Source organism: Lactuca serriola, chromosome 1 (assembly GCF_051521515.1).
Source record: "Lactuca serriola cultivar US96UC23 chromosome 1, Lser_US96UC23_V15, whole genome shotgun sequence".
In the NCBI taxonomy this organism is placed as follows: Eukaryota; Viridiplantae; Streptophyta; class Magnoliopsida; order Asterales; family Asteraceae; genus Lactuca; species Lactuca serriola.
In genome coordinates, this window is record NC_136408.1 from 209807169 (window position 1) to 209828302 (window position 21134).

Consider the following 21134-nt stretch of genomic DNA (forward strand, 5'->3'; position numbering starts at 1 on the left):
CTATGTAGATTTTGTTAGAGCTTTCGGTCTTCCCGTTAGCCATCTCTACGAAGAATGTTTCTTTTAGTGGTTGAGGGGATTGTTTGAGTAAGTGTTTAAAGTTTTGATTTATGAAGCTTCTTTCTGCACCACTATCGAATAAGACACAGGTATAAGAGTTGTTGAGAAGAAACGTACCCGTGACTACTGTGGATCCGCTACCGCTTCAATGTGACCGATAGCGAGTAACCTTCCAGTTACCCCAGCATTTGTAGCCTTCGGACAGTTCTTCTTGAAATGACCAGCTTTACCACAACCATAACAAGTCGAGGTCACTCCCGTACCGGGAACCTGTGTGATAGGTTTGGGTGGGGCTCTGCAAAATCGGACAGTATGGCCCTTCCGGCCACATTTGGAACACTGCAATTCACGGAAGGGGCCGTTGTGGTAGAAAGGGCACTTGGGACACTTGGGCAGATTCCTACTATAAGCTTTTGGTGGTGCAGGAGTGGCTGGAGTAGTGGCAGCATGGACCACCACAATTTGCTGGTCCTTGGAGGAGGTTTGAGTTGTCTTGCCTTTCTTCTTATCCCATCGCTTCCTCTTTCTGTCAGATGAATCGGGTGGTGCAGTGGTGGTTGGGGTTGCTGTTGCTGGGGTGGAAGAGACTTCATGGTTGATCAGACTCTGGGCCAATTCCTTGGTGCTGTCGAAGGTGGTAGGGCGTGAGGCTAGAACATTTCCTTGATATGGGGGCACTAAACCCCGGATGTATCGTTCAATCTTCTTGCTTTCGGATGGGATCATGTTGGGACACATAGCCGCCAAGTCGCAGAACTTAGCCGTGTAAGCTGTTATGTCAGTCCCTTTCATCTTGAGGTTCCAGAGTTCCTCCTCAAGTTTCTGAACTTTGCCCCTAGGGCAGTACTCCCCTCTCATGAGGTCTTTCAGAGTGTCCCAGCCCATGGCATTGGCTGTTACCAAGGAGAGTGCACTGACATGGCCGTTCCACCATGTCAAGGCTCTGTTAGTGAGGGTGGCAGTAGCGAACTTGATTTTGCTCTCTTCGGGGCAAGAGCACATTTCAAATACGGCTTCGGTTCTTTCGAACGATTGGGACAATGCCAGAATTCCTCCGGTACCATCGATGAAGGTGGGTTTACAGTTCATGAAGTCCTTATAAGTGCATCCCTGCACTCTTTGGTGGACTTCACCAAATCTAGAGTTACCACCGCTTGCATCACTGGAGTTCATTTGAGCCATGGCTGCTGTTACAGCCGCAGTCACAGTCGTTTGGAACAGCACTGGATCGAACTGTGGAGAAGGAGGTGGTGGAGGAGGGGTTTGAGTTGCTGGACTTCCTCGACTTGGACGCTTTTGAGGAGGCATCTTTCAATGGAAGACCATAGAAATGATAGCAATAGTAAGAGTCTATTGCGAATATGAATAGAGTGTTTCATAGACCAAATCAACATAATCCAAGATCAGAATGAGAGTTATAGCAATAGAGTAGTCAACTACCAATATACTGGTATAAATGATGTAATACAAGTTCATGAAAATTAACCTAACAGTAGGTCTTACATCAACCATCAGGAAAATGTTGGAAGTTTAGAGGTCTAGTTAAGGTACTTTTAAGCTAGGAATGTTTACAGACAAGAGATCTACGGAACATAGAGAGGAAAGGCTAGTCCTTTAAACAAAAGAGTGAGGTACTAGACGTCTTCTACTGGCGAGGGTTACTTGTTGGGCGAACCCTCAGATCCGCTATCTGTCGCATAACTTCCTGAAGGTGTCGATCATGAGTCCTCTGACGTGCTCGAAGTTCCCTAACTTCGGCTCGGGATGCAGCTAGCTGATGCTGCAGAGCCTCGTTGGTCCTCCTCGTTCTGTCCATAGCTTCTTCGAGTTGGCGGATGCGAACAGTGTTGAGAGTCGAGTTGGCATCCACTTCTACAACTCGACCAATAGCTGCTTGACCTTGCTCGACATTCCTGGCAATCCTTCGGGTCATGATGGGCAGAACCCGATCCGCTGATCCTCCTTCGCTTATGTTGTAGAAGCTTCGGTCTCCATTGTAAGGTAAAGGCTGGCCCTGCTTCTCGCACCATCGGTGCAAGGATATGGCCCACATAGGAGTGGGACCCTGAAATGCCGGACGGGGGTTGGGGTTCGGAGCTTCAGGAGGTTGGTTGTTAACTTCTGGTTCGGAGTTGGAGCTATCCGAGAAGCCCTCATCATGATGATCTTCTAAAGGGATCAGGTGCTCATCGTCTGACTCCTCATGTATAGATCTATACATGTAGCGTCGTCTTCCTGTCAGAAAACTCTGGGCATAGTATGTAGCGAATAACGTATCTCATAGTGAGTTAGTGCATTATCTCCTGATTAGTGCTTTCTCTTGTATTATAGTGTAGTAGTCTTTTGTATAACTCGTAGTGTGTTCTCTTATTAGTGTTTCGTCTTATAATAGTATGTATTTATAGTATGTAAAGTAGTGGTAGTAACGAGTAGTAGTGGCCTTAACTATACCTATTATAGTTAATTCTAGTGTGTATGATTCTTGACCATTAAGTAATGTAGGCATCGAATGGAATGAAAAAGCTCATATCCAACACTAATATACATGATGTATAACTAAGAAATCAACGACAGTCGGATGGATAACAACGACCCTAAGCCCACAATCAAACAAGAACAGGAAATAAGGCGAGATATCAGTCCTAAGTCCTTCAAGTCTTACTTATATAAATATATTAGTGTGGTTAAATTTTATAAGAAAACTTATTTAATAAAAATCTTATCCAAAGAAAACATTTAGAAAATAGTTTATTTATCCAAAGTAGTTTTGAAAACGCAAAGTTCTTTTATAAGGCATAGTGGTAAATCACATGTGATTTGAACTACGAGTAGTGAATCACATGTGACTAATTCTCATAAACATGTATATTTGACTTGTATCCCCCCCTAAAACATATAAAAACATTTGAACGGTTCATTTAAGGGGTATGAACTCACCTGAAACCGAGTAAATCAGGTAAATCGGGTGAAAGTGTCGGTTGAGCGTTTGATGTCAATTAAGGACTTGTACACCCTTTAAGACCCTATTAACATGTAGGATAAGTGTTTTGAAAGTAATTAGTGACTTATATTCTATTTAAAGCATTTAAACATTCAAGCTTGATTAAAGGCCTAATGGTTGAGTATTAGAAGGTCAATGAGTTGTAGGGAACGAGTGTGTGACCTCACAATGGAGTTTACTCTCCTAAAACCCACCCTATGTGAGTTTACGGTTGGGAGGCCTTATCCCCCATGAGTTTACGACCGTAAACTCATGGGAGGGGTATTTTTGAATGCTATCTAGTCTCACATGCAAGAGGTGGTGGTTCTAGGGCATTTTACAAGGCCAAAGGGGGTAACAAGGGGCTCATGAGTTTACTCCCTTGGAGTTTACGGCCCAAAGGCCACTCCTTGGGAGTTTACAGCCATAAGCCTCATGGCTTGGCCGTGAACTCTTGTTCACTCCCCATTTCATGATGTTAAGGCCCTTATTCCATTTCCATTGATTTCTAGTGAAGGTATAAGGGTGTTTAGGGGCTTAAACCATCATTTTGGGTAGGTTTGGGGGAGTTTACGGTCTAAGCATATGCTTGGACCGTAAACTCTAGTTTACCCCTCAAACATGGTGTTTTACTTGGCCTAAACTCGAATTGGAAGTCCCCTAGGTTGCATCGTAAGTCCAAACATGCTTTGGAAGGGTTTTTGGGACTTTTAACATGGAAAAAGGGTGTTTACGGCCTAAGCATGTGCTTGGGCTGTAAACCCCTTTTAGTGCCCTAAAACTTATGGTTTTTATGATCAAAGGCTCCTAGGTATAACCCTAACTAGTATCCAAGATTAAAAGAAGAAAAATGGGGACTTTTGGCCATCTTTAGGGTGTTTACAGCCTAAGGAGCTTCTTAGGCCGTAAACTCCTTGATCATGACGCATTCACATGATTTTTGAGCAATAAACACATTGATGCATGTTTAGAACAAGTTAGGGAAGGAACTCTTACGTTTGGAAGCCGAAATTCGCGGTTTTGGAGTCGGAATTGGGTCTAGAGAGAGAAAGTAGTGAGAGAGTGTATGTTTGGTGTGGTAAAAGGGTGTAGAGTGGCATTCAATTTCCTTAAATATGCCTCGGGTATTGCACCCGGTACCCGACTACCCGATGCTCAAGTTTAATGGGGTTTAAACTTTTTACCCGGGTGAAGTTGTTGAAAAGTAATATAACTTTATTTTGTTCAACGGGGGTTAACACTTTCAAGTTATATTTACTTATAATAAAATGATAATGTCAAGAAAATATAAATGAATAGTTATTTATTTATTGACGACTCCACATATTACGAAAATATATATATAACGATGAATTTCGTTAATGAAAAGGGGTTATGTAACGGAAATAAATTTGGGTTGTCACACTATCATTCAAGTCATGCTTCTCCTTGACCCAAATCACTACGCTTTTAACTGTTGACTCTCTATTTTCCTCAAAGATACGGGTCACCTTGTTCAAGTGAGCCTCCTTTTAATCTACCAATCCATTTGTAACTCGTATGAATGAGCATTCTTCCACATTAGAAGGTTTTTTGATAGCCTTAAACATATTAAAAGTCTTTTGGTCGTCATTTACTCTCAATGTAACCTCTCCCTTTTTGACATCAATTAAAGCTTCAGTAGTTGCCAAAAATGGCCTCCCTAAAATTATTCCACAATCATCTTCAGCTTCATAATCCGAAATGATAAAATCAGCTGGAATGAAAAGATTATCAACCTTTATAATGATATCCTCTATTTTACCTTCTGGATATACCATAGATCGGTCTGCTAGCTGGAGTGAAACTGTGGTCGGTCTTGCTTCTCCAAGTCCTAATTTTCGAAAAATTGACAAAGGCATTAAATTGATACTTGCACCCAGGTCACACAAACCTATCTTGTCAAATTTTCCAATTTTGCACGGTAGAATGAAACTACCTGGATCATCCTTCTTCACAGGTAATCTGTTTTTGATTATTGATGTGCAACTTTTTGTCATTGTAACAGTCTCAAACTCTCTCCAAACTCTTTTCCTTGTAAGAACTTCCTTCATGAACTTTGCATATATGGGCATTTGTTTTAAAGCTTCAACAAAAGGGATGTTAATATGAAGTTGAGAAAGGATCTCTAGAAACTTCTTTAAATTGCCCATCATCTTCGTTGGATTTACTTTTCCTAGGTGGGAAAGGTAAGGTTGTTGGTGCAACTGTCGCACCAGTTCGAGCTTCTTTTTCTTGGGCTTTCTTTTCATTTCCAATACTTGGACTTGAACTTGTTAGACCTTCGTTGTTTAGTTTCTTCTGCCCGTACTCCTCATCGGTTATGTCCTCAATCTCGACATACTCTTTTTCATCATCTTTCTATTCTTGCTTCTTCTTATGAGTCTCAACACTTACCGGGTGTTGCTCATCATCGGTGACTGGTAAGTCATGATTCTTTAGAGCTAACTCCTTTCCCGATCTAAGTGTGATGGTATTACATTGCCTCTTATCATTGACATTAATTGGATTTTGGGTGTTACTTGGCAACGTTCCAGGTTCTCGTGAGTTCAATGCTTGTGCTAATTTCCCTAATTGATTTTCTAAATTTCTCATAGCAATTGCTTGATTCTTTTCACGTGCCTCGGTCTTTTGATCTTGTTTGATCATAAACTCCATCATTGTTTTCTAGAAAGGTGACATCTCTTGATTTGATGAAGGCGCTGCTGGTTTTGAACTACTTCCTGATGCCTGGTGGAATGCACCTCCTTGTGGTCTCACTTGCTGATTTGGCATTTGATAAAACCCCGGTGGGTTTTGAGGGCTTTGCTGAAACTGCTCTTGCTGAGGATGCATTTGTTGTTGTTGTCCACCCCATGAGAAATTAGGATGATTTCTCCCTCCTGGATTGTATGTTTCAGAGTATGGATTGTTTTGTCGTGGGAAATTTTGACTTCCCATGAAAAATACAAATTCAAGATTCTGTGGGCACTCACTATAATCATGGACACCTTGACAAACCGCACAGAGGTCAACCTTCTTCTCTTTCATCCCATTGCTTGACATCATATTCTTCATCATGCTCTTGATTGTGGCCAACTCTGCTGCTAATGCATCATTTTGAGCTGCAAGACGAACTTCAGCCAGTGTACTTCCTTTCGAACCACTTGCATGTACCCTATCTGTGGGCCACTGGAAATTATTGGTTGCTATTCTATCCTATATCTCCACGCTCTCCTCATAGCTCTTTGTGAGCAAAGCTACTCCAGCTGATGTATCTACTAGTATGCGTCTTTGAGCATCCAAACCTTGGTAAAATGTCTCAAGTTTCACATCATCAGGGAGTCGATGTGTCGGACATTGTCTCAGCAAATTGTTCCATCTCTCCCACACTTCCCATAACGATTCACCATCCATTTGTCGGAATGATGTGATGGCATTTCTTAGATTTGCATTTCGCGTGGGTGGGAAAAATCTTTTTAGGAATTTTTCTCTTAATTCCTCCCAAGTGGTGATGGAATCAGAAGGCAAAGACTCAAACCAGTCTCTAGCTTTCCCTTGTAGTGTGTAGGGAAATAATCTTAGCCTAAATGCATCAGACGTCATGCCTCTTTGTTTGAAATTATCGCACATCTGGTTAAAGGAACGCAGACGGGACAAGGGCTCATCACTAGGCATACCTCCAAAGAGACCATTGTTATTGATCATCTAAAACATCACAGGTTTGAATTCAAAATTGTCAGCATTAATTGTTACACCAACAATTGGCGGGTTTGTTCCTTCGAAACCTCTATTTCCATTATTGTTTTCGTTTCCGTTATCTCCCGTCTCTTCTTGATTCTGAAGTCTCCTCAACCCTCTCAAAGTTCTTTCAATCTCCCAATCAAGCGCAAATTCAGGTGGTCTGAATCTTCGACCGGCCAGAGTAAAATACCCTCAAGATGTTTAAGAGTCTAACGACTACCTAATGTTATAACTTAAAAATAAAAATAGTCCCCGGCAACGGCGCCAAAAACTTGTTAACGAAAACGCGTACTCGCAAGTATACGAGGTCGTGCAAGTAATATAGTCGTAAGACCAGATATCGAACCCACATGGACTATCCTATTCTAAGGAAGAGTGAATCAGGCAATTGATTGCAAAAGTGATTGATTTTATTAAACTAAAGAAATAATTAAAATAAAATTAAACTAAATTTACAAAGGTAAAAATGAAAACTAAAATAATCGAACAAACAAAGAAAACAATTGAACAATTTAACAATTATGAGAAAAACGGGATTCGGTTGACTTATACGGGTTCAATGATTCTTCTAATGCAATTAATTTGTCAAACCAATTATATAGAAACGAATAACTTAACACCAACAAAAGTTATCAATTACCTCTCGGTCTCATGATTCGATTTAAAAAAAAAACATTCACTCATATCTCTATGTAGTTTATGATTTAAAAAAAAAACATTAAATCCAATGGTTTTGTTAAAAATTCCCTAACACATGTCTATGTTAAGTTTAAGCGAGATAACGAAACCGCACATTCATATTCAAACGACATCACAAATAAAGCCTCTGTCGAAGTCAATATAAGCATGTAAATATTAAATTTAAACCAAAAAAATTAACCCTAACTAACGTTGATCAAGTGTTAGCCAAAATCAAAGTTACCCATCAAAATTTATATTTTTAAAATAAGAACACATTTGAATATGCTATTCGATTTCAACAAAATTGGTTCAAACAAAATCAACTACATTAAAATTATCATCTCACCCTAGTCAACCAAACCCTAAAGATTATTACTCCATAAAATTAAAATATATAACAGTGGATAAACAAAGTTTAAACATCATATTTAAAACAACCATAAAACTAACACAATGAAAAGCAAGTTATGAACCAAAAGCAAGTTACGTAGCAAGAGAAACAAAAGTAAATAAATAAACAAAATAACTAGAAAGTCAAATAGAGGACCAAATTGATTTATTTGGTATATATGATTGCTGCATATGCAGCCTTAAGAACGAAATCATATGTCCTCTTCAATCGCAACAATCGTGGGGGCTGAAGGAATGGCGGCCATCTTATCTTCGTAGGTATTTTCCGTGCATATTTTTTTTATTCGTGCCACCCCCATTTGATCGCCTAAGAATTATTATATAGATCATAATTACATGAATGGTCCTCCAACCTTCAAGCATTGCACAACTTTATCCCTTTGCTTTCAACTTTCAGCATGTTACAACTTTAGCCCTTTATCTTTCAACTTTATTTCAAAATTTACTTTAGCTTTTGATTTTCGTCCAGCAAACTAACTTCAACTTCCAAGTCGGTTTTGAACTGGAAAACGACTGAATTAGTGAAAACTCAAAACACGAAACTTGTAGATAATTGTGTCTAGTTTCCGAAACATCCTGAATCGCCTAAGTCGGAGTCCCGAGGAGCCGGATATGATGAAAACACTGAGACTTGGTCAATCTGCCAAACATCTTTTATTCGCCTTATTTTCTCGTGATGAATTTACCTTCTTTCAAATCCGTCAATTCCTTGCAGAAACCATTTGGACATTATAATATGAGTCTAACTCCCACCAAAACTCATTGAATAAGTGGTGGGGGCCTAAGAAGCTTAGGCAATCTTGTATTTACAAGATAAAATTCGTTAATTCCTTTTAGATTTTTGAACTTCATAAGAGGAAGTCAAACTCCCACCATGACCCGTAGACTAGGCGGTAGGGAACCCATGAAACACAGGTTGCACTTGCATTAACAAGTAAAATAAATACCGTCAATTCCGATGCAAAGCACAATGTGCTATATTATGGATTTCGTGCAAGAAAACCATCTCCCACCAACCTGTAGAATAGGAGGAGGGGAACTCTAGAAACTCGAGTTGCACTTGTGATGACAAGTGGTGATGAAAGCTGTCAATTCAAATGAGAAGCACGTGGTGCTATATTATGGATTTCGTGCAAGAAAACCATCTCCCACCAACCTGTAGAATAGGAGGAGGGGAACCCATGCAAGACAGGTCAAAAACCCAACTGAATAGGCACAAAAATACCAACCGGGAAATATTAGGTCTATTATATTCATTAACATAAATTTATCTTTTTAAGCTCAAAAAAATGATGTAAATTGTAAACTCCGGGGACAAAAATAAGCTTTTTAGTTCATTTAGTGATCGATAAACGAGCACTAAACAATAGTGATCCGCTCCCACTTCCATTCTGGAATCTCTGGTTGTTGTAGTAAACCGGAGGGCTTCTGGTACTCGACCTTAACCTTTGCGCAAGTAAGGCATTTACTTACGAAGGTAGCAATCTCTGCTTTCATATTAGGCACCAGTATAACTTTTTAAGATCCAGATACATCTTATCTGAACCTGGGTGGACGGAATATCGAGTGTTGTGCGCCTCGGTCATGACCAAGTCTCGGAAACCACCGTGTTTCGGTGTCGAGATCCGGTTCATGAAATATAAGGCTCCGCCCCCCTTGGCTTCTAAATTTTTATCCATTCCTCTAAGGGATTCACTCGTCACATTTTCAGGTTTCATGGCTTCAAGCTGGGCCGCCTGAATTTGCTTAGAAAAGTGTGAATGGATAGTCATTGTCAACGACTTGACCCTTCGACCAGAATATTCCTTCCCACTTAGGGCGTCTGCTACTACGTTGGCTTTACAAGGATGATAACGAATATCGCATTCGTAGTCACTAAGTAACTCGACCCACCGTCGTTGTCTCATGTTGAGCGCCTTCTGATCGAATATGTGTTGTAAACTCTTGTGGTCGGTAAAGATAGTGCTTTTCGTTCCGTACAAGTAATGTCTCCAGATCTTTAGAGCAAACAGAACTGCTCCTAGCTCAAGATCGTGTGTGGTGTAGTTAACTTCGTGTGTCTTCAGCTGTCTCGAGGCATAGGCGATGACCTTACCCCGTTGCATCAGAACACATCCGAGCCCTTGATTTGATGCGTCGCAATAGACAACGAAGCCTTCTATCCCTTCGGGGAGGGATAGTATTGGTGCGGTGCACAAGGCTTGCTTGAGCGTTTGGAATGCTCTCTCCTGTTTCTCTTCCCAGTCAAAGGCAACGCCTTTCTGGGTTAGTGTTTTAAGAGGTTTTGCAATCCGGGAGAAGTTCTGTATGAACCTGCGGTAGTAGCCAGCGAGACCTAGAAATTGACGAATTTCAGTAGGCGTCTTTGGTGCTTACCAGTTCTCAATGGCCTTAATTTTGGATTTGTCCGCGTGGATTCCTTCTTCGCTTACTACGTATCCGAAGAATTCGACTCTTCGGATCCAAAATTCACATTTAGAGAACTTCGCATAGAGCTTCTCCGTTCATAAAGTTCCTAGAACTTGTCGCAGGTGATCGCCATGCTCTTTCTTACTTCGGGAGTAGATCAGGATGTCATCGATGAAGACAATAACGAACTGATCCAAGTAAGGTCGGCATACTCTATTCATCAGATCCATGAAAACTGCGGCCGCATTGGTCAATCCGAACGGCATCACCACGCGCTCGTAGTGTCCGTAATGAGTTCAGAAGGCTGTCTTCGGAACATCCTCCTCTAGCACTCGTAACTGGTGATATCCGGATCTTAGATCAATTTTGGAAAAGTAGTTCGCCCCTTGCAGTTGATCAAATAGATCGTCTATGCGAGGCGGAGGGTATTGATTGTTTACCGTTAGTTTTTTGAGTTCTCTGTAGTCGATACACATACAGAATGATCTGTCTTTCTTCTTAACGAACAAGACCGGTGTTCCCCAAGGCGAGAAACTTGGTCTTATAAAGCCCTTGCTGAGCATTTCGTTAAGTTGACCAGATAGTTCCTACATCTCTGCTGGTGCTAATCGGTAGGGCGACTTGGCTACTAGGGTAGCTCCTGGGACTAAGTCGATTCTGAACTCGACCTGTCATTGCAGAGGTAATCCTAGTAGCTCTTCTGGGAAGATGTCGGGAAAGTCGCTCACTACTGGTATGTTCTTTAGTTCTTTCGTTTCGAGGCTTGTATCGACAACGTGAGCAAGGAATGCATGGTATTCTTTACGTAGATACTTCTGTGCTTGAATACTTAATATAATACGAAGGCTTGCACCGGGTTTGTCTTCGTAGACGATAAGAGTTTTGTTAGACAGGAGGTTTAGACAGACTGCTTTCTCGTAGCACATGATGTCGGCACGATGAAGACTTAACCAATCCATGCCGATGATAACGTCGAGGCTTTTAATCGAGACCGGCATAAGGTCGATTGGGAATGAATGGTTATCTAGAGTTAGGGTATATCCTAAGTATATGCTATTCGTGCTTTCAGTTTTTCCATTAGCCATTTCTACTATGAATTGTTCTTTAAGTGTGTAAGGTTGTTGTTTAAGCATGTGAGCAAATTTGTGGTTCACGAAGCTTTGCTCCGCTCCAGTATCGAACAAAATGCATTCATAGGAGTTATCGAGGAGGAATGTACCAGTCACCACTGTCGGGTCAGCAACTGCTTCCCCATGGCCTATTGCTAGTACCCTCCCTGCTCCACCAGCATTCTTCGATTTGGGCAGTCCCTCTTATAGTGGCCTGCTTCACCACATCCATAGCAGGTCGGGCTCACGCCAGAGCCGGGGACTTGGGCGATCGGCCTCGCCGGAGATTTACAGAAACGAACTGTGTGTCCTTTCCTGTTGTAGTTAGAGCACTGCATTTCACGGAAGGGGCCGTTGTGGTGGTAGTTGCATTTGTTGCACTTAGGCAAACTTCCAGCATACTGCCCTATCGGAGCAATAGCAGCAACAGGGGTTATTGCGGCATGCACTGCCACAATTTGCTGCTTTTTGGCAGCTCGTTGTTTCTTCTTCTTCTCCTCCCAGAACATCCGCTCAGTGTCAACGGGCTTGGAGGGTTCCGAGATGGCTAGGGTTGTTGTTGCTGTTGGGGCTTTGACTCCATGGTCAATGAGTCACTGTGCCAGTCGCTTGGCACTGTCGAAGGTAACAGGGTTTGATGATAGGACATTCCCCTGATACGGAGGCACTAGCCCCCATATGTACCTCTCGATCTTTTTCCCTTCAGTGGGAACCATATTGGGGCAGAGGGCCACCAGTTCGCTGAACCTGGCGGTATATGAGACTACGTCGGATCCCTTCATGGTTAGGCTCCATAGATCCTGTTTCAATTTCTGAATTTCGCCCCTTGGGCAGTATTCCTCTATCATGAGGTCCTTCATGGTTTCCCACCCCATGTCATTCTCCACTACGAGAGTTAGCACTTTAACGTGGCTGTTCCACCACATCAGGGCTTTTTCTTCAAAGGTGCATGCGGCATATTTGACTTTGCTCGCAGCAGGGCACGAACAAATTTCGAAGACTGATTCAGTCTTCTCGAACCATTGCGAGAGGGCAATGACTCCGCCGGTTCCCTGAAAGGACTTCGGCTTGCAGTTGATGAAATCCTTGTAGGAGCACTCTCTCGAGCTCACAGGGATTTCAGCAGGAATGGAGTCAACAGGGGTTCCACCTCTGCTGGCCTCAGTAGAGTGATACTGAGCCATGACAGTTGCCACTGTTGCAGCTACGGCAGCATTTAGGGCTGCAGTATCGATGACCGGAGGAGGAGGAGGTGGTGGAGGTGCAGGGTTATTCCTAGGAGATTTGCGAGGAGACATCTTTCAGCTATAAGTTTATAAAGATAAACACAATGGTAAGAATCAATTGTAAGTGGGGTGGGAGTGACACATGGACTAACCAACCATAGCCCAACAATTGAATGAGTGTTTGAGATCACAACAAAGAAGATTAGTAGGAAAACACAAGTGTACATATTTTTCCCACAGATTAGGTAGTTGTCAATAATACTGGTATTACTGACATAATAAGTTCAGGGAATCGACCTAACAGTAGGTCCTACATCATACCATGCGGAAAGTTTGAGAGTTCCTAGATTCATAGTTAGAGTACTGAAAGTTAGGAATATTTTACAGGAAAGTGCTACTTAGAGCACATATACGAAAGGCTATTCCTTAACCAAAAGACAAAGATGTGCTAGCCATCTTCTAGCGGTGATGGGAATTCCTCGGGCGAACCCTAAGATCTGCCACTTGACGAAACACTTCTTGAAGGTGTCGCTCATGAGCCCTCTGACGGGCTCGAAGTTCCAGGACTTCGGCTCGGGAGGCAGCCAACTGTTGCTGCAGGGTTTCATTGGTTTTCCTGGTCCGTTTCATTTCTTCTTCAAGACGACAGATGCGGACTGTGTTGAGACCGGAGTTGGCATCAATCTCCATGACCCGGTCAATGGTTGCTCAACCTTTCTCAACATTACAAGCTATTCTGCAGATAATGATGGGCAGAGCTCGATCCGCAGAGCCACCTTCGCTGACATTGTAAAAGCTTCGATCCCCAAAGTAAGGTAAGGGTTGACCCTGTTCGTCACTCCAGTGATTCAAGTTGGTTGCCCACAAGGGAGTGGGGCCTGGGAATGCTGGTTGGGGATTGTTGTTTGGGGCTTGACCTACTGGCGGTAGGTTGTTGACTTCAGGCTCAGAGTCAGATCTATCAGAAAAGCCTTCTGCGAGGTGATCATCCAAAGGGATTGGATGCTCATCTTCAGGCTCTTCTTCGATCCACCCACCGTTGCCTTCATTTGGGAAGTACGGGTCACTATGATGGAATCCAGCCATTTAAATCTACGCGAAAAGAGAGGTATAAGAATCTAGTGTTTAAATGGCTTGTAGTAGCACAAAATACCCCTATGGTATTTTAAGTTTAGGTTCTACTGTTCTCCTTCCGGTATTGTTGGTAAGTTTTTAGACTTGTTAACATATCACAACCATTCTAGGGAATATGCTAATCACTCCTCGGACCAGCATAGTTGATTAGGCTATGCCATTCCTAGGACTGACCATACATCCCCGAGCTCACTTGTGATATTTAACAATCGTAATACTTTTGTTCTTGTCATTGTGACACTGAGTTTAGTATGAATGCAGACTAGTATACTTAATTAAATATTTTAATATTTAAAGTATAGACTCTTGGTCAGAGTGTTTTAATCCCAAATGGGTTTATAGTTAGTATATCTTTTATGGGTTGATATACTCAATTCACTATAAACAATGCTCTGATACCAATCTGTCACACCCCAAAACCGAGAACGGCGGAAACGTTCTGGGGCGGAGGACGTCATGTAAAGTATCACAACACAGTATAACAGTAAATAAGCAAACAACATCATCCATTGCATTAAATATATAATTTTAATAAAAGCGTGTTTTGTATAGTTATAGACACCAAAAAGTCAATCAAAATAATAAGATGAGTCTTGGATGCGCTCCATCTTCTCCAAAGCTGGCCTCGGTACCTGTCTACTGACGACCTGAGTATCAACATTAAGCTAGTGAGTTCATAAGTATTTTAGTGTCAGTGTTTGTATTAAAACGTTTCAACGTAGTTTTAAGCATGAGTTTGTAAACATTGGTGATAAAAGTATGTAAATGTTTGTAAGTGTTTGTAAAAGTTTAAATCTCTCAGAAAAACCTATATTTTCTATTTAAAAGTAGCCTTCTACCAAGGCGTAACTGTTTTGTATGTTCGTTTATCGTGAAAGTGTGTAATTTTCCCAAGTGTAACTATCATTAACAAAATATAGTTTGTACATTAATGTTTAAGTGAAATGATCACTAAATGTATGTAAAGGGTAAATTATTGTAGTACTGTAGTGTTGTATTATAGGAACTACTGCTGTACTAACTACCTTAAACCGGATTTATATTAAGGTATCATGTGATTAATTGTACCATACTATCGACTAGGTAACAACAAAAAATGTAGGTCGGAAAAAGGTATGACGTTTGGCACCCGCAGACCTGCAGGTCCGGCTATAGCTAGCAGCAAGGTGTAGGATAGTCAATCTAGTATAGATCTATACGCAAACTCATGCTCTCCCTCCAAGAGACTCTGGCTACAACTCGGGCCATGACATTTAAGGCATGCTCCGATACAGTGGATCACAATTTTGTCAACATATTCATGTATATGTAATGTATTGTTACTCGTTCTAGTATCGTTGTATATGTTCTCTTTCTAGTATAGTTGTATATGTTCTTCTTCTAGTATAGTTGTATATGTTCTCCTTCTAGTATAGTTTTATATGTTCTCCTTCTAGTATATTTCTACATGTTCTCATAGTAATGTAATGTATATGTTCTCATAGTAATAAGTACTGACTCATGAATGAACTGACTCATTGATCTAACAATAGTATAAGTGTGATCCGGTGCTACCTTGATGGTAACTTACTAATGATGTAACTAGTACGCATGAATATGGAAGAACTTTTATGACTATATATGTATACATGGTATATAATTAATATTGAAACGACCTTCTGACGGCTACCCGATATCCCACCAGACCACATCTCAAGCGCGAAAAGGAAATAGGGCGGATGGCCTTCCTATGCCTTTTAAACATTGCTTATATAACTATACATATACGGGCATGTAATTTATAATAAGTATAACAAAGTTTAAGTAAAAGTATTTGATAAGTAAAAGAGTTTGTAAACCAGTTTGATAAACAGTTTGAACAGTAATAAAATCATTGGTTTTGTAGTTATTAATCACATGTGATTGATGTAATAACTATAAGTATTCAACTTGTATTCCCCCCCCCCATTAAAGCATTTAAAACATTTAAAAGTATTTCAAGGGTTAGTTAAGGGGTATGAACTCACTTGTAGTTAGTGGATTGGATTGAAGTGTCGGATACGGTGCTAGGTGGCAAATGGAGACTGGTACACACGCACGAGCCTAGTTATCATATAATGAACATTTATATAACTAATTAGCCAAATTATAACTAATAATTTAAGTTAGGACACTCTTGAACATGAAAACACTTTGTATAAGTGTTATAAGTTTTAAGGGTTGCATCTAGGTTGTTGTGGGACAAGGCTAATGGGTTTAGGGTTCCAAAGGACCCTATACATGAGTTTACTCTTCAATAAACCCCACACAAGGAGTTATGGTCATAAACCCTTGAGTTTACGGCCGTAAGCTCCCAACCGTAATGGCATTTTGTGTTTTGAAGTGTTACATGATCCCTAGAAGCAATTCTACTTGGTGGTTTAATCCTTGGAAGAGTTTAGGGCATTAAAGACTCCTTTGAGGAGTTCACGGCCCTGGGACCATTTCCCTTAGAGATTACAGCCGTAATCTTTCATGGGGATGGGTTTTTGATGTTTTAAAGTCCCTAACTAACTAGATGTAAATCAAGGCTATTGTTCCAAGGCTTTAGGAGTGATTAAGGCACTCTTTGGCCTTTGAGTTTGGAGTTCACGGTCCAAGAACGTCTTGGGCCGTGAACACCTAAATCTTGGTGTTATTGGATGATTTCTAGTCTTAAATACACCTACATACAAGTCTAAGGTCGTTACTTAACAAGGGGAAGGGACTAGACATCAATTTACCCTTATAAAAGAGTTTACTCCCCAAGATGTTCTTGGGCGGTAAACTCTCGAATCTTGATGTTTTGCTATGAAATTTATGTTATTAAGCACATTATAAGCCATAAAATACAACTAGAGAGAGGTACTCACGATTTAGGATGAAAAACCGATGATCCGAAAGAGAGAAAATGGCTTTTCTCTAGTTGGAAATGTAACTAATGAAATAATTTGGTTAAGAATCATATATATAGTCCTGGGATTTTTGGCAGAAAATATTTTTATTCAAGAAATGAACTCTAATATCATAAGGTTTTGAAATACCCGAGTTGCGCAAACCTATGTGCATCCACTCTCCTGATATCTCCTTAAATGAAACCGTGAAATACTCAAACTTATTCGGAATAGTCTGAAATTCACTGCAACTGGTCTAACTTCTATTGACTTGATAATGTTCGTACAGAATGGAAATTTCGGGTTGTCACAGCATAAAGCTGGTGAGTTCATAAGCATTTAGTTTTGATGGAAAATGTTTCCTTGAATCATTTTGAAAAGCGTTCCTCAAGAAAATCCTATATTTTCTTATGAAAAGCATGTTTGAAAAACCATTCCTTCCATGACATCCAAATTCATACAAGGTATGTGCAATCCAAGGAGTCATGGAATGAAGATGAACATATGTTAGTTATATGTAAAACCAATCCGTTTATGAATAGCCGAGTTATCCCAGGAAAATCCTATATTTCCCTAAAAGTTGATGGTTGGTTATCCGTTCTAAACTGAGGTGTACAAGTATCTACCATACTTATATCGGTAAACGTAGTTTTCTTTTAAAAACCCTGGTTACTCCCAGTGAGGTATATTAGCCCTATTTTATAAATAAAACTAGTAAAAGAAAACGTTTTGAACTAAATCCTGAAGGTACTATTAATACCCTCTAGTAATCAAATCAGTTATTATTTTGAGGTTAGTTCACTGGATTCATTATTACAAAAGTAAATATCTGTTATGTAGGTTGTGAGTTTTATAACCATAACTGACTGGATATGGCCCGCAACGGCCGGTATCCTTAATGGCTTTGTCAACTATAGACCTGCTGGTCCGACTATAGCTAGTAGTGAGGTGCGGGGTTGTCAGTCCCATATAGATCTATACACAACAATCACACTCTCCCTACAAGAGATTCTTGTTACAAGTGCTAGTCCTACACTCTGATTCTGTGGGAGTGTTACCACAGACGTGTCTCCAACTTAGCCTAAGAAATTTACAAGTAATAATACTGAAAATATTGTTTATGATTTGCATGAATCCTTTATAAAATAATACATTTTACTTAATGATTCACAACTTCGTTATCCTAGTTTTGAAAACTGTTTATGAGTTGATTTCTTAATCGTTTGGTAAAAACTTGATGTGTGTGACTCTACTAGTTTTAATCCTACTTTTAATTATAAAATAAACACACAAACGCAGTGGACCTATCAATTGTGGTAAAGCTAAATAAGTAGGGTATCGAACATAGGGAACGGATAATTAAAACTAAAAACTAATTTTATCTAAAATTAAGTAATAAAGGGGTTTTCTCTAGTTTTACAAGACTAAACTAATACATAGACTAATTAACTAAAAACTAGATAAGAAAAGATTCAACTAAATTCAATAATGAAAGGAACTTCTGTTTAGTTCAACTCAATTGATCCTATGGTTGTTATTATGGCAATAGTGCAATGGATTGATTTTTCTATTGGCTACCGATTCAAGCGATTAGATTCACATTCGATGTAGTAATCTTTAGAGAACAAACTAACTCAAACAGTGGCCAGTTATCTAATTTAATTCAATTCACTAGATTATTTATTCGGGTTAATTAAGACTTGTAATGGTCAACTAAATTGGTCCTTTAGTTAAGCTCTTGTTGATGGTCATCACACAAGCTTACACATGAATTTACCTATTTTTCTTATTAATTCTAGTTTCACATTCGCTAATCCTAGTCATATAATAAAGTATTAACATAAAACATATGAGGTAAACAATTAAGAGATGTTCATGCGGCTTAATTATCTTCCTATTAATAGAAAAGTAGTTATCATTCACACATAAGGTTCTTTAACAAGCTAAAATCAACAAAATCACCAATATTAAATCAATCCTACCATAACTCAAACCATTGTCTCAATATTGTCTCCCCAAATAGAAATTAAAAGGTTTTAGCTCATGATTGAGGTAATTAACAGCACAAAAACGAAATCTAAAAGTCCAAACATGATGAAGAACAATAGATTGAAGTAAGAATGATGAAAATTTGGCTCAATTCTTCTTCGGGATTAGGTTTAGGGTTGTATCTGCGTTCTCCAGATCTCTTTTGACTCTAAATCGAAACTTGCTTCTCCCAAGGGTTCCAAAATAATTTGTGTCGATCTGAAAAGTCGTCTTTATAGATTCGCCCCGACTCGCTGAGTCCATGACTGACTCATCGATTCCATCCCTTAATTCCTGTACACAGTAAGTCAAGGAGTCTTTATCTTCTTAAATATTTGATGCGACTCGCCGATTACCTTGTGTTTTTAGCATTTTTCTTCTTTGCTCAACTCCCAAGCTCCCAACCGCTTCTCCTGCTTCCTTTCTTGAGCCGACTTCGCTTTTAGACTGAAAACACAATTCAAACACTTTTAGGTATCTTTTTTCCATGATATGCAATTAATTAGTTAATAAATGATAAAAATCTATACTTACTATAATATGAAAATATCAAAATACCTCACACTTGACTTTTGCTTGCCCCCAAGCAAAACTGAATTTTAGTACATTAGAATCACATAGGACAACTCCAATCAAACCCATACATTACGCCAAAACCGCAACGCGTGCATTTGTGTCTAAAATTTCCCTAAAACCTGCCAATATTCCAAATACTTACAATCATCATAAACATTCACCCACTTATCCCGAACAATGCTCATTTTGTGCATCCCTCCGAATCCATCCGCATAAAACCTCCTATCCTCAAGGTATTTTTGGTTGAGCAACGCAAGCATACATAATCTAGAAAATTACAACTTTTCGATACCACTATGGAGCTATTGGAATTCTTAACTTCTTTGATAATTTGATCTTGATTTCTTTGAATTCACCACCTTCTTTGATTTGATTTTTGGTATCTTGTACTTTTGAACTTTTGGAAATTTGATCTTTCGATCTTCACCTTGATTGCTCCAAAATTCTCACAACTTTTCTTGTAATTCTCTCTTTCTTTCTTTTTTTTCTTTTTTTTTTTCACATGTAACTCACTCTTTTTTTTCACTCAAAACCTACGTACTTAAGCAAGGGCGCTCAACTTCAACCTTTATTGGCTAAAGATAATAATTTTCCTCGATACATTTCTGGTACACGATGCTAAACATATTGCATCCTTCGGGCTAAGCGAGGTCTTTTTTTATCCCATGATTTCACTGGAATAAGGAAGCCACAAATGCACTAGAACGTATATAGGCTCAACTAAATATTTGGGTCTTCATGCAATTATCAACATAATTCCAACATGGAGTACTAATTACTTTTACCAAAATTTCTAAATTAAGTCCTAAGCAACTTTTTTGGTATGCAGAATTTTTTCAAAATATACCTAAATTAGGATATTAGGATTCTAAATTTACTAAGATGTAACCAACCCCCTACCCCACACTTAATTCATGCAATGTCCTCATTTCATGTAATGCATGAAAAGAAAAATAAAAATAAAATATAGAGGGAATTAGAACAAACTGCCATGGGGTAGCATTCGCTAGACTGATCATCTCGTATTAAGCTCCTACTTCAATCGACTTTAGACATGGGAACAGCTCATCCATGTCTTGGGCATCAAATCGAATGTGGGTAGCTCCAAATGTGCAAAAAGATACTGTAAAATCTTCAGGAATTGATTAGAAAGATAAAGTGGTCAAATGGTGTAGCTAACAACATCAAATCAGCAGCCCTTGTGGGCGATAAATGAAAAATCGTCGAGTCATATGAACGACTCGTCGAGTCATAGCGTGATAATATTGAAATCGTGAAAATATACTGCGACTCGTCGAGTAGGACAACTGCACTCGGCGAGTCATTGTTGGGTGGAAAATTAATAAACTCTATCCTGAATCCAACTTTTAGTGGACTTCAAAAACTTCCCATTTCTTCAGTAACGATTCACTCATAAACCCTCTAGGATCGGACTCGACACTTAGCCTCAATACGTCGACCTTTCTTGACTCATTTCCATGTTTTTCTCACATTCTCTAGACTCCTTATGCAAGCATTTCCTAACCCAAATTCTGAAAGAAACCAAGGCAAATAGAACATTGAGCACATAAGTTTAAGTCCTAATTAAAAGTTTAAAACACACCAAACAAACAAAATAAAAAAAAAATATTGTTCAAAACACAAATAAAAAGAAACTAGTCTTCATCTGCTTCCTCATCATTGCCATCATGCATAGCTCCACTTCCACCGGCTCCTCCTTGCCTTGTGCTTGTCCTTTCATCCCAACTTGGAACATACGGAAATTGTCCCCCGTCCACATGTTGAATGTGGAAATGTTCAAATAATTGGATGAAAGATTGGTTTGTAAAATTTGAAGTCCGAGCCAAATCATCCAAGTATCTCCTCCCTTCCTCATTATACCACTCCT

General features: G+C 39.7%; 1 protein-coding gene and 1 non-coding gene across 2 annotated transcripts; one reads left to right on the forward strand and one right to left on the reverse strand.

The window, feature by feature from the left end:
• Positions 1-4551: 4551 nt before the first annotated feature.
• On the reverse strand, positions 4552-5310 carry LOC145065761 (uncharacterized). The gene has a single exon (XM_079012834.1). It carries the CDS (start codon positions 5308-5310, stop codon positions 4552-4554), a length of 759 nt encoding a protein of 252 aa, XP_078868960.1.
• A 1070-nt stretch (positions 5311-6380) lies between these two features.
• On the forward strand, positions 6381-6487 carry LOC145080824 (small nucleolar RNA R71). Its single transcript, XR_013695406.1, has one exon. It is a non-coding gene; the product is annotated as a small nucleolar RNA R71 (small nucleolar RNA).
• The last annotated feature ends 14647 nt before the right edge of the window (positions 6488-21134 follow it).